The sequence below is a fragment of the Esox lucius genome, chromosome 19 (assembly GCF_011004845.1).
Source record: "Esox lucius isolate fEsoLuc1 chromosome 19, fEsoLuc1.pri, whole genome shotgun sequence".
NCBI classification, from domain to species: domain Eukaryota; kingdom Metazoa; phylum Chordata; class Actinopteri; order Esociformes; family Esocidae; genus Esox; species Esox lucius.
The window spans coordinates 13,014,720-13,030,288 of NC_047587.1; the positions used below are offsets into that span (position 1 = coordinate 13,014,720).

The window sequence follows — 15,569 nt, forward strand, 5'->3', positions numbered from 1 at the left end:
TGTACTGTTGAACGGATGAACAAAAGTTGATACATTTACTTTTAACAGGACTCGGGAAAATAATGCAAGTATTTGCTACATTTGTAGCAGCGGATGGTCCATGCTCTGAACTGACAAACTGCATTATTGACTGAAACATTCGATTTGACGCGTATATTAATGGCAGGGCCGGACTCAGGGTTATATGAAAGCTGTCTATCGATAACTGGACATGTTTTTAAAACGAAGACCTATGGATCTGAGAAAAATCAGCGGATTATGGTTAAGAAAACTCAAGTTATGACATTCAATCAAATATTTGGAAGCCTTTCCGACTTTACATGCTACTGCGCATGAGCACCACAACGTGTTTTGAGGAAAAAGGTCACGAACTCTGACCCTCCCTAGAGCTGCAGCAAACGACAAGAAAATAACATTAATTAATTGTACATCGACACACAATCCGAGAAAACAGCACAATAACAGGTAAGACAACTGGATTGTGCGCGAAAAGCTCCAATCAAACGACGCGTTGGTCAGCTCTGTCATGTAACGTTATGACAAGGAAGAATACATTTGCCAAGCAGCAGCCCGAGGGGAAGCTGCCATTACATTAGCTTACTGGCTAACCAGGCTAACAGGCTTAGCTAACGGTTCCGGACCAGGAAAGAGTGCACCAAAACCAAGTAAGGACCTATTCAAAACATACGGATACGGTTGTTCATCACTAAGGGGTAGTAACCCGTTTAAATCCAATAATCTTTAGACTTACGAACTAAAATGCGTTCGCTTAGATACCCACCGGGCTACAAAATGTAAATCCTCTGAGCGGATGCTAACTACCTTGGAGCTGGCGCGAGTAAGTTAGTCATTTTTGCGGAACTGTTAGTAAATATAAACACAACTACCTACATGTACATTTCTAACGGAATAACATTAAAGTTAAATCGTTGCAAGTTAATGTTCTGTAACTAATTAGATTTCTACAGTCTGAGTCTTGCCAAAAACGATAGCTACGATGTTACCGCCACTCGCTGCGTTTTCGAATGGGCCTTGAACCCTAACGTGCTTTAACCCTTCAATGTTGACCTTTCACCCACAGGAAAAGAAATACCTTTATCTTCCGTACATATTTTAAAAAGCTACTTGACCAGAGGTTGTTTGTATTGTGCTTCATCACCACGTTTATTTATAAGTAGCTAGCTACATGTTATGTAGCTGATATATTTCAGCTCGGTGTAACGCGAAGGCCAAGAAAGCAGTAACTACTGTATGTAGCTAACTAGCATCCTAGCAAGGCCGTTCAGCACTACTTGTTTGCAACATTCGACTAGCTAGCCAGCTAACAATACGCATATACTCTTCCAAGCTACTCATATAACCTGGACATGGCTTAAGTTTACAATAGGCCATACATATCAGTTTATTTGTTTTATTAAAAGGCAATCACTGTCCAAGGTAGCTAGCTTCCTGTATTTGATATAGCTAGCTAGTACCTGGGCTGGGCTTCCTAAAACAGGCAACAGTTAACATAATTGTCATGCCCAGCCAATACTACAGCGTCCTCCTTTGGCCAATTGAGATATCGCGTATGACAAACAAATGTTGATATAGCTATACATCTAATATAAATGGACCCCACAAACAATATACATTGCTTGTGTAATTCACGTCTTTTGTGTGAGAATTAAATAAAACACAATTTCACTTGATCACAGCGTATTTTTTGTAAATGCTCGCACCCTAACAAGACAAGTCTTTCACTCATGTTTAGTGAAAATGTATTCTGCACCGCACTGTTACCATATCCTTTACCGATTTATATGTAATTGTGACAGACTATTACATTTATTGGTCAATGATTGCTATGTTCTTAGGTTTTATTTTAGATTTTTGTTCTGCAAGATACCCTTTTCAATCAGTGCCGCATTTAAAGTTTTGTTCAGATTGTCCATTTGGTAAAAAGACAATTCATATTGTTTGTTTTCAACCATCTTAAAATGGTGAACACTCGGAGCCCATGGGGTAAATTGGTTCATTTCCAGGTGGGAGAACTACACTGAATTTCCTGACTAGGTCCTTGCAAAGTAAATTTTTTCACCATCTGGCCAATCATAGTAATTGGTAAATGCCAGACGTTAAGACAAATCAAATCCACTAAACTGTCCTGGTGATGTCTGATATCACGCGCAATGTATAAATGTAGAAGGAACCACAATCCCATTTTCTGATTTTGTTTTGTTTGCGAACAACTACAGCAGCCCCTTTTCACAAGTAAATGTGAGAATCACTGTATACACCGGTCAGCCATAACATTATGACCACATGCCTAATAATTTGGGCGCCAAAACACCCCTGACCCATTGAGGTGTGGACTCCACTAGACCTCTGAAGGTGTGCTGTTGTATCTGGCACCAAGACATTAGCAGCATATCCTTTAAGTCCTGTAAATTGCGAGGTGATGCCTCCATGGATCGTACCTGTTGGTCCTGCACATCCCACAGATGCTCAATTGGATTGAGACCTGGGGAATTTGGAGGCCAAGTCAACATGTTGAACTCGTTGTTGTGTTCCTCAAACCATTCCTGAACCATTTTTGCTTTGAGACAGGACGCATTATCCTGCCGAAAGAGGCCAGTGCCATCAGGGAATACCATTGCCCGGCCATCCACATGATGTAAAAGGAAACGTGATTCATCAGACCAGGACACCTTCTTCCATTGCTCCGTGGTCCAGTTCTGATGCTCACGTGCCCATTGTAGGCGCTTTCGGCAGTGGACAGGGGTCATGAGCACCCTGACTGGTCTGCGGCTACACAGCTACATTCGCAACAAACTGTGATGCACTGTGTGTTCTGACACCTTTCTCTCAGTACCAGCATGAACTTGAGTAGTTTGAGCTACAGTAGCTCGTCTGTTGGATGGGACCGCACCGGCCAGCCTTCACCCTCCACATGCATCAGTGAACCATGACCCTGTCGCCGGTTCTCCCCTTTTCCTTCCTTGGACCACTTTTGATAGGAACTGACCACTGCAGACTGGGAACAACCAACAAAGGCTGCAGTTTTGGAAATGCTCTGACCCAACGTCTAGCCATCACAATTTGGCCCTTGTCAAAGTCGCTCAGATCCTTCAAACACATCAACCTTGAGGACAGAATGTTAATTTGTTGCCTAATATATCCCACCCACTGACATGTGCCATGATAACCAGATTATCAGTGTTATTCACTTCACCTGTCAGTGGTCATAATGTTATGGCTGATTGGTGCAGGTGCCATTCATTATATGCATACGGTCAGAGGAAGAACCATTCGGTGTTCACATCCTGTAGAAAATACTAACCGTGCCAAACCCTGTTTTCTTCCCACAGTTTAATGTGCCTCATGGGCTTTTGATGCTTTGAGCAGCAGAGGAAATCATAATCAGCATCATGGATGGACCGACTCAGAGGATTCAGCTGGTCTCAGCTGATGGTGGCATGCTGGGACACCGTATCCAGGTAATGTTTAATGGACTAGTCGTCTCCTCACCAGGCCCTTAGAAGGGGCGGCACATCCATATGTCAGGTCATGTCCTCCCACCCTAAGTTAGTAGCCCAGGCTATTATTAGTCAACAGCTGCGCAACTAGTTGCTTCTTATATAGCAGATAGCTGAGCTACCAGCTCCAGGGTTAATTTCCAGTGGAAAGGTACCAACAGGACACTAGTGACAGAATAATTTTTATCTTGAGCGTTTTTTTTTTATTACTGAAACGGCATACTGACAGAAAAAATGTGAGTCATAATCCCCATAAATCCTTGTGGCAAAACTGGAAAAGTGTCTTTTTTGCGTAAATCCATCATTCATTTCTTGCATAGGGGATTTTTAGATCCACTTCAAATAAGGTCTGTGTTTTGTGTAGCCTTACAGCATCGCATTTTGCCACTAGGTTTTGTGGGCATTATGGCACATCAGCTATTGCCATTTAAAATGGCTGCTGTATTCTATTGTTTCTGTCATTCTTTAACATGTCTCATTTTGTGTCATTTCAGATTGTGACCGACCAGTCAACAGGGCAGAAGATCCAGATTGTCACGTCACTGGAGCAGGGTTCTGGTGGGAAGCAGCAGTTTATCCTGGCTAACGCGGACTACTCCACAGCAGGCAAGGTAATCCTTGCCAAGCAAGAGGCCTCGTCCCCGGGCAAGGTGATCCTGGCGGCCCCAGACGGTTCAGGGGTGAACCAGTTGCTGTTTGCCTCCCCTGACCTGGCCGGTCAGCAGATCCAGGTAGAGGCCTCGGCCTGCACCACACACTGCGAGTATTGCTAGTCACAAAGGTTTGGTTTCCCAAGTGCATATGACAAAAGCAGTTATAAGGCAGTGATGTATGGTGCAGTGGTCTGAATGCCTCACAGTACAGCTGCGCCAGTGCAAACACAGTGTTCCAACCTGGGAGTACCCGGGCATCCTCCCAGAGTGGCATACTGAGAGTACCCGGGCATCCTCCCAGAGTGGCATACTGAGAGTACCCGGGCATCCTCCCAGAGGGTGGCGCAAATTTGTTCGGCACTGCCTGGAGTGGACATTTATGCCGGACAGGGATGCTTTGTCTTGTTGATTTTTGGCGCCTCCTTGTGAAATGTTGGACGCCTGCGCCCTCAGATGTGGTTTTTTGCAGGGGGATGTGCTCTCCTCCAGCACATGTGTTGGTGAATACTTCCAGGTTAAGTCTGTAGTGTGGTATTGTCTTGGCAAAACCGGTAGTTTGGGGGGGGGCGAGATCAGAGGCTTTGGGTGGGTTGAATAGAAATGTACCGTTGAACTTTGATTTGACATGTTGTATTTCCAGTTTAATTTGAATATGTCTCCTCTGTCTTTGGTGTGTTGTATTTCCAGTTTGTCACGGAGGGGTCAGATCCGGCACTTGCCAAGCCAGTGGTAGAGTACTGTGTAGTGTGTGGAGACAAGGCCTCAGGTAGGAACCAAACACAAGCTTAAACGCACAAACGAACCGCTGCTCCCATCGTGCTACCAGCCGTGTGACCTCTCACCCATCGATCCTCCCACAGGTCGTCACTACGGGGCGGTGAGCTGCGAGGGGTGTAAGGGCTTCTTCAAGCGCAGCATCAGGAAGAACCTGGTGTACACGTGCCGGGGCTCAGGGGAGTGCGTCATCAACAAGCACCACCGGAACCGCTGCCAGTACTGCCGGCTGCAAAGATGCATGATCCTGGGCATGAAACAGGACTGTGAGTGCCCCGTCCTGCACCGGTGTTCACACGGGGGGGGGGGGCTTTGTCTTTACACCCGCTGTGTCCCACGACTCCCTGGGCCATGTGCTAGTCAGTTTGGTGGAAGCGTTAATCGATGATTTGTAATCCAGGCGTCATTCTGCGCAGTCCAACTGCAGTGTAGCCAAAGGGCAAAACGACCACGTGTGTATTAACACAGTGGGTCTTGACTCCTTCCCCTCTTCTTGCCATCGTCTAGCCGTTCAGTGCGAGAGGAAACCGGTGGAGGCGTCCCGGGAGAAGTCCATCAACTGTGCCGCGTCCACAGAGAAGATCTACATCCGGAAGAACCTGTGCAGCCCGTTGGCTGCCACCCCCACTTTCGTCACGGACAAGGAGACGGCCAGGTACAGGTACTGCAGGGAGACGGCCAGGTGGGCCAAGAGGTCTACCTCCCCGCGGGAGTTAAACAGTGACGTTGCCCTTAAGCTGTGGAGGCGTTTTTGCGCAGGGGTCGGCTAGAGAGTGTTGAATCTAATTGAGATGAAAAGGGTGTTTGTGGTTTTTGGTTCCTGTGCTGATGTGTGTGAGATACCTGTTATCAAAATATATTGAAGTTACAGTTATAATGAATATGGGCTTAAAGTAAAGTCTCTCAGCTTTAATTTGAGGGTATTCACTTCCAAATTGGACAAAGGGTTGAGGAATTACAGCTCTTTAATAAATAGCCCCCTCTTATTCATGGGATTAAAAGTAATTGGACAATTGACTGAAAGCTGATTCATGGACAGGTGTGGGCTATTCTTTTGTTGTTTCTTCATCAATTAAGCAGGTAAAAGGTTTGGAGTTGATTCCAGGTGTGGCATTCACATTTGGAAGATGTTGCTGTGAACTCACAACATGCGGTCAAATGAGATCTCAATGCAATTGAAACAGGCCATCCATAGGCTGCAAAAGAAAATTCATCAGAGAGATACCAGGAACATTTGGAGTGGCCAAATCAACAGTTTGCTACATTCTGAGAAAAAAAGAACAGACTGGTGAGCTCTGCAACACAAAAAGGCCTGGACGTCCATGGAATACAACAGTGGTGGATGATCATAGGATCCATTCCATCTTAAAGGAAAAACCCCATCACAACATCCAGCCAAGTGAAGAGCACTTTCCAGGAGGTTGAAATATAATTTTCCAAGTCTACCATAAAGAGAAGACTTCATGAGAGCAAATACAGAGGTTTTACCACAAGTAGCAAACCATTCATAAGCCTCAAGAATAGAAAGGCAAGATTTTGCCAATAAAAAAAAAAAAAGCCAGCCCAGTTCTGAAACATATGTTCTTTGGGCAGTTGCTAGTAAGATCAACCTGAACCAGAATGATGAGAAGAATAAAGTATATAAAAGGCTTGGAACGGCTCATGATCTGAAGCATACCACATCATCTGTAAAACATAGAGGCAGTGTGATGGCATGGACATGCATGGCTTCCAATGGCACTGGGTCACTAGTGTTTATTGATGATGTGACAGAAGACAAAATCAGCTGGATTAATTCTGAAGTGTGTAGGGATATATTGTCTGCTCAGATTCAGCCAAATTCAGCAAATTGATTTTGGAAGCACTTCACTTTACAGATGGACAGTGACAAAACATACTGCGAAAGCTACACAGGAGTTTTTTAAGGCAATGAAGTGGAATATTCTGCAATGGCTGAGTCAATCACCTGATCTCCACCCAATCCAGTATGCATTTCACTTGCTGAAGACAATTTAAGGCAGCTGCAGTAAAGGCCTGACAAAGCATCACAAAGAAGGAAACCCAGCGTTTGGTGATGTCCATGCGTTCCAGACTTCAAGCAGTCATTGTCTACAATAGATTCTCGACAAATGAACATTTTAATTATAATTGTGTTAATTTGTCCAATTACATTTAAGCCTGAAATAAAGGAACTGATATATAAAGGGAAAATGGTTGCAATTCCTAAACGCTTCATACGATATTTTTGTTCAACCCGTTGAATTAAAGCTGAAAGTCTGCACTTCAACTGAATCTTGGTTGTTTCATCTCAAATCCATTGTGGTGGCGTACAGAGAGAAAATTGTGTCAGTGTCCAAATATTTCCAGACCTAACTCTGTGTGTGTGTGTGTGTGTGTGTGTGTGTGTGTATATATATATTATAATTTTTTTACATTTATTTATTAGTGGAAATCTTGGGCAGGGATTTAAGGACCTTGTCATTATTTTAAATGATCTCGTGTAGTACTTGGGTGTTACCACTAATTGTTTGACGCTGCCGATTGGCTGGAGGATGGACACACCTGGGCTCCTGAGTGGAAATCAGGGGCGTGTTCAGCACAGTGCCTCACTTAGGAAAGTTCAGATAGAAAAATGCTATGTTGAACAAGCATTCTACTCTTGACCCGTGGAGTGCGGGATTGTATCTGCTCTATTTGTTATATTTCTTTGTATGACGGTTGACAACATGGCCTGATCCCCTCAGTGGAATGAGACCAATTAGTAATTAGGTTGTAGGACTCTCCTCCCCATCATCTGTGCTGATTAGAGAGAAATAACAACATGTAAAAGAGAGGGACCTGGTGAAGATCTGAAACAAGAACAGGTGGAAACAGCATCGTTAGGCTAGGTGTTCAGCAGGCCTGTTGGAGAGGAGACAAACTCAAAGGTTGTTTCTGTTTGCAGGTCGGCCAGTCTCTTGGAGTCGAGCATGCTCCTGAACATCCAACAGCCTTTCCCCAAGCTGGAGAACAACATCCTGATCCCCACGTCGCCAGACTCTGTATGTAATCACTCATTGTTTGGTGATCACTGTTCACCCGCTTCATTTCCAGCTAATGCTTACCAGCGGCCATCCTGACAGTTTCCAAAACAGACTCAAAGCTGTGAGATTACCCCAGTGACGTGCATCTGAATGTTTAAATAAATCAACTTTTCCCTAGTCTTCAGTCACTTGGCACAGAGCGTTGGCCTGCTTGTGTGATGATATCAAGCAGCTCGGCGCGTGATGTCAGATTCTGATCAGTGCTTGGTCTGGTTTAGTCTGTGTTATACCACATGTCAGCTGTGGTCTCCTAGCAGCCATTAGAATACTGACTTGCCATTATCTCCGTATGCTCATTCTGTGCATCTCTACCTGATTTTCAAATGACATTTTGTTGTTATCTGCAGGAACTAATTCATCTTCTGTTATTACAACTATTCAGTTACTGCAGTGGCTTTAAGATGTGCCATGTTAAAACTGTTTTCATATTTGTTTTTTCAATGTTATTGGCCAAATGCAAAGCCAACGCCTGTCCCCTTAGAATAGCTCACCCAACTGAATTCCGTCTGCTCTCTTAAATTAGGCTACAATGTCATCGCAACATGATAATCCTGTCTCTCTGTAGAAACATGTCTCTGATAAACAAATCTCTCTGTAGAATGACCCGTGCCAGGGAGACCTGAGCACATTGGCCAATGTGGTGACATCACTGGCCCACCTGAACAAGGCCCGGGAGATGAACAACGTTTCCGATGGCAATGACCTGATGGGCGGGGACGACACACTTAGCAACGGAGACAGCTCCATGACGGATCTCCAAGGAGATGAACAGACGGCCAGTGACATCACTCGGTGAGGGGTGCTTTCATGCAGGATTTTGATGGGATGAATACATTTTGTATCCTACTTTTCAACTCCCTCATGCGTTGTCCTTTACGGTGAAACTGTCCTGAAGGCCATTGTAAGATTAGGTGTATTTAGATATATATTTTTTTTAGGCTGGCTATAATGAGGCGTGTGGCGCACTCTACTGGAGGCGTGTGTGAAATGTCCTTTTAATGAGTTACTTTTGAAAAGCCATTCCTTAAATTGCCTGTGGTCAGTACTGATGTGGTGTCTGCCGTGTGTCTTAACTGTTCTGTGTGTGGTTTCTGTAAATCACGGTGTTCCAGTCGAGGGCCGCGTGGCCCCTGTTGTCCTGCCTCAGTCCATTTCATTACTTTGCTGATTTTCCATCCAAGGGTAACATCTGCTCTCTATCTAAGAACCTGCCCACTGACCTGTAGGCTCTTATGGGCTGCTCGCACCACTGAGCTGGACCAAACCAAGCTGTAGTGGGCTCGCCTGGCCAAGCATCCGTCGTATGTCTGGGAACCGGAGCATGAAAGTGACTTGTGTTGTTGTCGTCGTCGTCGTCCCCCCCCCCCCCCCCCCCCCCCCCCGCCCAGAGCGTTTGACACCCTTGCCAAGGCCCTGAACCCGGGGGACGGCACAGCGGGAGATTCCCTGGAGGCCACCATGCAGCTGATGTCAGGGGACCAGTCAGGCCCTGTGGTGGAGCTGGAGGGACCCCTCCTGTCAGACAGCCACGTGCCCTTCAAGGTACTGATGCCGGCCCTCACATGGCTCCCTGCTCGCCATCTAGAGGCCCTATAAAGGAATGACTTTTGGGACCGGGGGGGGGGGGGATTCTTGTGATGTGGCACAGGACATCTACAAAGCAAGAATTAAGGTGTGTGTGTGGCAAAAACATGACTTCTCTAACCATGCGGTCTCTCTGGTGGTCCATTTCCTGTGTGTGTGTAGCTGATGATGCCATTGCCCATGCCGGAGTACCTCAACGTGAACTACATCTGTGAGTCTGCCTCACGCCTCCTCTTCCTGTCGATGCACTGGGCACGCTCCATACCGGCCTTCCAAGCCCTGGGGTGAGTCTGCTGCCTCTTACTGTCTCCAGGATTCTCGGACGCTACGTGTGTACGCAGGGGTGTTTGTGTCTTGCCCTCCAGCCCGGTTCCCCTCCATGTCTTCATTGTAGCCCTCTAATCAGGGCCTGGTTTAGACCTTTGATAACCGGTGGGTGGAATGACTGATTAGGTAGAACAGAAAACCGGCAGGCTCCGGGCCTCGCAGGGGGAGAGTTTAATAACCCTGTCTGCAAACCGTACTGTTTCAGTAAGGCCTTTCCTGCCCACTGAGCTACAATGGATGAACACCCTTTTTAAATCAAACCACACGCGTGGCTGGAAAGCTCATGGGCTGAAATGCTGAATAATAAAATATGCACAGTATGATCATATACAGTAATGAATGTTTATTTCCACGGTCCAGAGGCCAGGATAACGACATTAACCTGATGAAGGCGTGTTGGAACGAGCTGTTCGCCCTGGGCCTGGCTCAGTGCTCCAACACCATGAACGTAGCCACCATCCTGGCAGCCATCATCAACCACCTGCAGACCAGCCTACAAGAAGGTACTGGGGTTGATGAGTCACTTTAGCTTTACAATGTGGTTATTTAGCTGCTGCTGCTATACTACGTGGGTGCATGCATTTATCTTTTTTGGGTGATTGATGTCCAATGAGGGATTTGAACCCACAACCCTGGCATCGCAAGTGCCACGCTCTGCCGACTGAGCTGCACAGGGCTGAGCTGCCATTCATAATCATAGCATTTGCAATAATTGCCCAATGAGACCAGATTGAATCAGTTGCGGAGTTTGCCAAGTTTGGGGGAAGTTAATTGATCATTTGTCGTCTGTCGTAAAATGGGACACTAAGGTATGTTTCCCTTATTTTAGTTTGACTCTACACTTGGATGTGTGCAGGCTTAGCTATGTATTTTCTGATTAATGCTGGCACTTCCCAAGTAGGGTTGGGAATTCCCAGGAATCTCACAGGACGTTATCACAATATACAGGCCTACAAGGCCATATGTCAGGCCCTTGATGTGTTGTTGGACAGGTCGGTGGTGTAGGAGTTTTGGCTGAATCCCAGCCTGCACAGCAGCAGTACATGTCCACCAGAGTCAGCAGCTCAGAACCCTGGACCCCCCTGGAAAACATCAGTACAACATGGATTGATTTTTGATGTTTTAAACATCATGTGTCTGTTGCAGTGACCAGAGAGCCACGAGAACTACTTGTGGATGTAAAAGTGCTGCAAAAAAAGATGCTCAATTTTAAGACATTAGTTAAATTGAAGCCATTTTTTTTGGGAAAACACTTGGGTTTTTCCAGATGCAGCAAACCAGCGACGTGTTTAGTACGGTCAATACGATATCCCAGTACGTACCTATCGGCATTCCCCCTCCATCGGATAAGTGTCTGTTCTGCTATGTTATTACTGGGCTCTCCAAACTTAAGAGCTGTTCCTTTCTGTGCCTCCCACAGAGGGATCGCACTTCGAGTGAAGCTAAGTGGCATATGATGTTCTGGGTTGTCGTTCCTCCCTCCTACAGAGAAGCTGTCCCCGGAGAGGGTGAAGCTGGTCATGGAGCACATCTGGAGGATGCAGGAGTTCTGCAACAGCATGGCCAAGCTTTCTCCCGACGCCTACGAATACGCCTACCTCAAAGCCATCGTCCTCTTCAGCCCTGGTGAGTGGACTGGGGAGTGGTGGTGGTGGTGGTGGTGGTGGAGGGAGGGCTGAAATGCCAAAGCCGCCTTCCTCTTTAGATCCAGTGAGTGGGGGAGGTTTTTGGGGTTGAGGCCTGGGTTCATTTTAATGCAGTTGCGATGTGAGGAGGGAGTAGTGAACGAGGGAGAGATACGAGGGGAGACTGGGTGGGAGTCATTGTAGTATTTCTTCATGTGTGTGTTTTAAAATAACATGGTGAATTGCCAGGATTTGGTGCCTGACTCATCTCACCGCAGTTTGAACGGACGTTGTCGTGGTGAAACTGGAACACATTCATTGGTCCAGCTGCCGGACGCTCTGTATCACTTCTGTTTAATCGGTTGCTTAATGGATAAACCACTCAGTAACAGGGATCTGTTCTGTGTATCAAACGATATCTCTCATAAATGGACAGTCTGCTCATTAGTGAAGCCGGACGTTGCATTTGAGGCAACCGAACCAGATCTTCATCTGGGTATTTGAACAAAGGGACTCCGGGTCCTGAGTCAGAACCGTGGTTTGGTTTGGACATGAGAGGCAGGGTGAATGCAGTGGAGTTGCAGCCTTTGATTTGGTTCATGGTCTGTGTGCCTTATAGCAATACTTAAGTGACATGAAACTGTCCCTTATTAATTTCTAAATAACATCAGTGAACTGGAAACAAATGTAGTGACAGTATATTTAAACTGATGTTCAGAATGCCAAATCCATTTTAGCCCACCATTCATGGATCCATGGGAACTGTCCCCAATGCTGGCTGACTAAAAAAACAAGGGGCTGCTGTTTAAAAAAAATCTAAAAATTCTACCATAGGCTATTTACTGACTTATCAATGTTCTCTTAAATTGTGGTTAGTGAATGTGCTCAAATTTATAACGCCAGGTGTTATTGGGCCTTCCAATCAGAATGTGTTGTGCATTTTAGTTTTTCCTGAGATGCTGCAGGGAGTCAAATGTGGCTCAGATGGTTTAAATCATTAGGCCTGAGGAATTTTACTTTAAGGACTGGTAGCAAACTGTCCTCTGCTAGGAGGCCCGGTGGATGGTAATGCATGCATAGACTAACGTGTGTGTGTGTGTGTGTGTGTGTGTGTGTGTGTGTGTGTGTGTGTGTGTGTGTGTGGTAGACCACCCAGGCATAGACAACACTCTGCAGATTGAGCGGTTCCAGGAGAAGGCCTACATGGAGCTGCAGGACTACGTAACCAGGACCTACCCTGAGGACTCCTATCGGTCAGTAACACCCGCTAACGGGCGTGGCTTTGTCCGACGTGTAAACACTCAAGGTGGCTTAGAAAGTAACTTGGCCACGGTGTACTGTCGTAACATTCTGAAAGCCTTCTGAGGTATCATCGCCTGATAAAACCCCCTTTCGTTCTCCTACAGGGGTGTCAAATCTGACCCCGTATGTTTTCATGACGTGGCAGTCGCTGCTAAGCCACGATTAGCGTTCGTACTGTGTGTTCTGCAGTCCGCTTCAGCTCTAGGCTAGCTGCATATGGGAACGTAAACGTTGGCTTATAAAATCCCAAAGTAGCAAGCGACATTTGTCAGTTGTCAAATGTCTGTGGTTTATTTTCATGACATTCACACTGACATTATTACCAAGGCAGAGTGTCGTAACTTTCCTTCACCCTCCGCCAAGGTTGTCCAAGTTGCTGTTGCGTCTCCCGGCCCTGCGTCTGATGAGTGCTGCCGTGACGGAGGAGCTGTTCTTCGCTGGCCTCATCGGCAACGTCCAGATAGACAGCATAATCCCCTACATCCTAAAGATGGAGTCCACCGACTACAACAGCCAGGTGGTCACTGGCATCTGACCTCTCTGAACCACTCCGCCTCCGGTCACCATGGCGTAATCTGCTGTAGTCAAGCCGACGGGCTCTGTGGGTAAACGGGTGGTCGATGGTACCATCCAAATTAACAGGGTCGTGTTCATTAAGGCTTAGCGTTAGCAAATGTTGTGCCACAGACACGAAGGAGCGTTGCGGTCTTTTTCTTTCTTCATTATTGGTTCAGATATTACCTCCCAGTTTGCTTGTTTTTCACTCTAGTTTGGACAGTTTTCTTTGTTTCATACTGAACTGAACACAACTTAGGTTGACTGCATTGAGTGTGACCATCTCTGCTTAAGAGTCTGAAGTTTTATTTTTTATTGAATGAAGACTTCTTCGTTGCTGGAACAATCTTCCTTGATCCCTAGCTATTGGTCAGACACAAACACACACCCAAAAGTAACAGCTGCCTCACCAACATTGTCCTCGGTTTTGCTAAAGCAGCTTTCACTCATGCATTGTAGTTTGTGCTTTAATTGATGTACAGTAAGGCATTGTTTTTTCCCTCCATATCTCTTCAAGCCTTTTATTTCTTTGCTTTTCATTTTTGTATTTTGATGAATGAGTGGAAGTGGCTTTCGTTGCCCCTTGCTCAACTGGTTTGAACTTCGTGTGTTTTCTATCCTTTTTTCCAGAAGTGTTTTTTTGTTGAGGAAAAACGATCACAATGTGAAATGGTTTGTTATTATTCTGTTTGTTCAAGAGAATGAAAGGTTATAACCTTTGTATGGTATGTTTGTTTGCCAATCCGAAGGATGAGGCTGGTGTTGTGAGTCAGCTCTTGTAGAACATGGAACGTATTGAATTCATAGAATCGTGTGTGTGTATATATAAATATGTATATAGAAAGTGAAAAAGAAATGCTGTCATGAACAATTGCTGCTTATTAGAATTTCAGCTTTTGGACATGTAAATGTAGTTGCTACAACAATTGTCAAGTCATTTGGAAAATAAAATCTTTCAATGGTCAAGTAATCAAATGCATTTTATAATCAGTTACACATTTCAGTTATTTTAATTTTTTTTACTTCACTCTATTTTATAGTGCTGTTGACACTAGCTTCTACAGACAAAAGGTAATAAACACACATTTATTTTTACAATTATATTGAGAGCTAACCTCAACCACACTGCTGACATTATTAAATTAAGATCATGAAGCAATAAAGGAGAAAAGAATGAATTACAATTTAGCTGATTTAAGTTGGTAGACTGGTAGTTAATGTGTATATCACAAGTGCTAGAATGACAGAGTTGGTTTGAATGCAAACTGGTGTTGCTGTAATTTAGCTCCCCTTCAGAAGGTGGAAGCAAATAAGGGGCATTTTTGCTTCCACCTTTGCATTGAGTGAGGTTTTTATAACTACTATATTAATAACCTTAAAATAAATGTAATTGCTCATGAACCACCCTGAAATGCATATATATATAATTATAAATGGTACACTGATATTTCAGCATACCTTTTTCATTCTATAACATAAGAGAATTGATCTGGGGTTTAAATTGTTTTGCAAGGCACTGTGGTTTCGCCACTCTCCTGTCACTCATCGTCATGCCAAACTTGTTTTGCTTGGTAATAAGCAATAAAGTTGTCAAGACAACAAACAGATCTGGGACTAAGTTATACACTTGTCAAATACGTCACATTTTGTAGCACCAGAGAGACTCCAGCTGAAACATGCTGCCGGTGGTTCGATGTGGTTGGTGCAGAACAATTCAATAGGTTAAATTCAGACCGGTTCGTTTTTTGTTTTAACATCTGCACTTATGAAACATTAAAGGCTGGATTATGAATTGATTTGTTGAATGGGAGAAACAGAAACATTTGCACCCCCTTGAGATGCAAGGACCAGAACCTTGATTAAACTGTTAGAAGGAAAGGGAAACGGGGGTCAATTACTTACATTTAGGGGCCAGTTCCCAAACATTAATCCTACCCCAGATTAATATGGACAGATTAAGCCTTGACTAAAGCACATTTTTAAATGGGATTTTTAATTGACAGGATTTTGCCACAATCCAGAAAAACTGACCTCTTTCATAAAAGGTAAACCCCACATTTTATTCATATATATAATGTAAGTTTATGGGCTGGCTTGAGGGTTGCCTCTCTGCGGCCGATTTAGATCTCTAGCTGAGGTGAATTGAAG

The 15,569-nt window shown here is 44.9% G+C and overlaps 1 protein-coding gene across 7 annotated transcripts; it reads left to right on the forward strand.

The window, feature by feature from the left end:
• Positions 1-222: 222 nt before the first annotated feature.
• nr2c1 (nuclear receptor subfamily 2, group C, member 1) lies at positions 223-14,391 on the forward strand. 7 transcript variants are annotated; one of them, XM_013138912.3, is made up of 14 exons: positions 223-665; positions 3,351-3,479; positions 4,013-4,249; positions 4,850-4,937; positions 5,032-5,211; positions 5,453-5,606; positions 7,890-7,986; positions 8,627-8,820; positions 9,417-9,570; positions 9,775-9,896; positions 10,300-10,442; positions 11,428-11,565; positions 12,712-12,817; positions 13,230-14,391. In XM_013138912.3, exons 2-14 carry the CDS (start codon positions 3,411-3,413, stop codon positions 13,399-13,401), a joined length of 1,854 nt encoding a protein of 617 aa, XP_012994366.1. In that variant the 5' UTR covers positions 223-665; positions 3,351-3,410; the 3' UTR covers positions 13,402-14,391. The 7 variants fall into 7 exon arrangements, with proteins under 7 accessions (XP_012994366.1, XP_012994365.1, XP_019895947.1 ...); XM_013138911.3 differs by having other exon boundaries at positions 223-465; XM_020040388.2 differs by having other exon boundaries at positions 224-665; positions 4,859-4,937.
• The last annotated feature ends 1,178 nt before the right edge of the window (positions 14,392-15,569 follow it).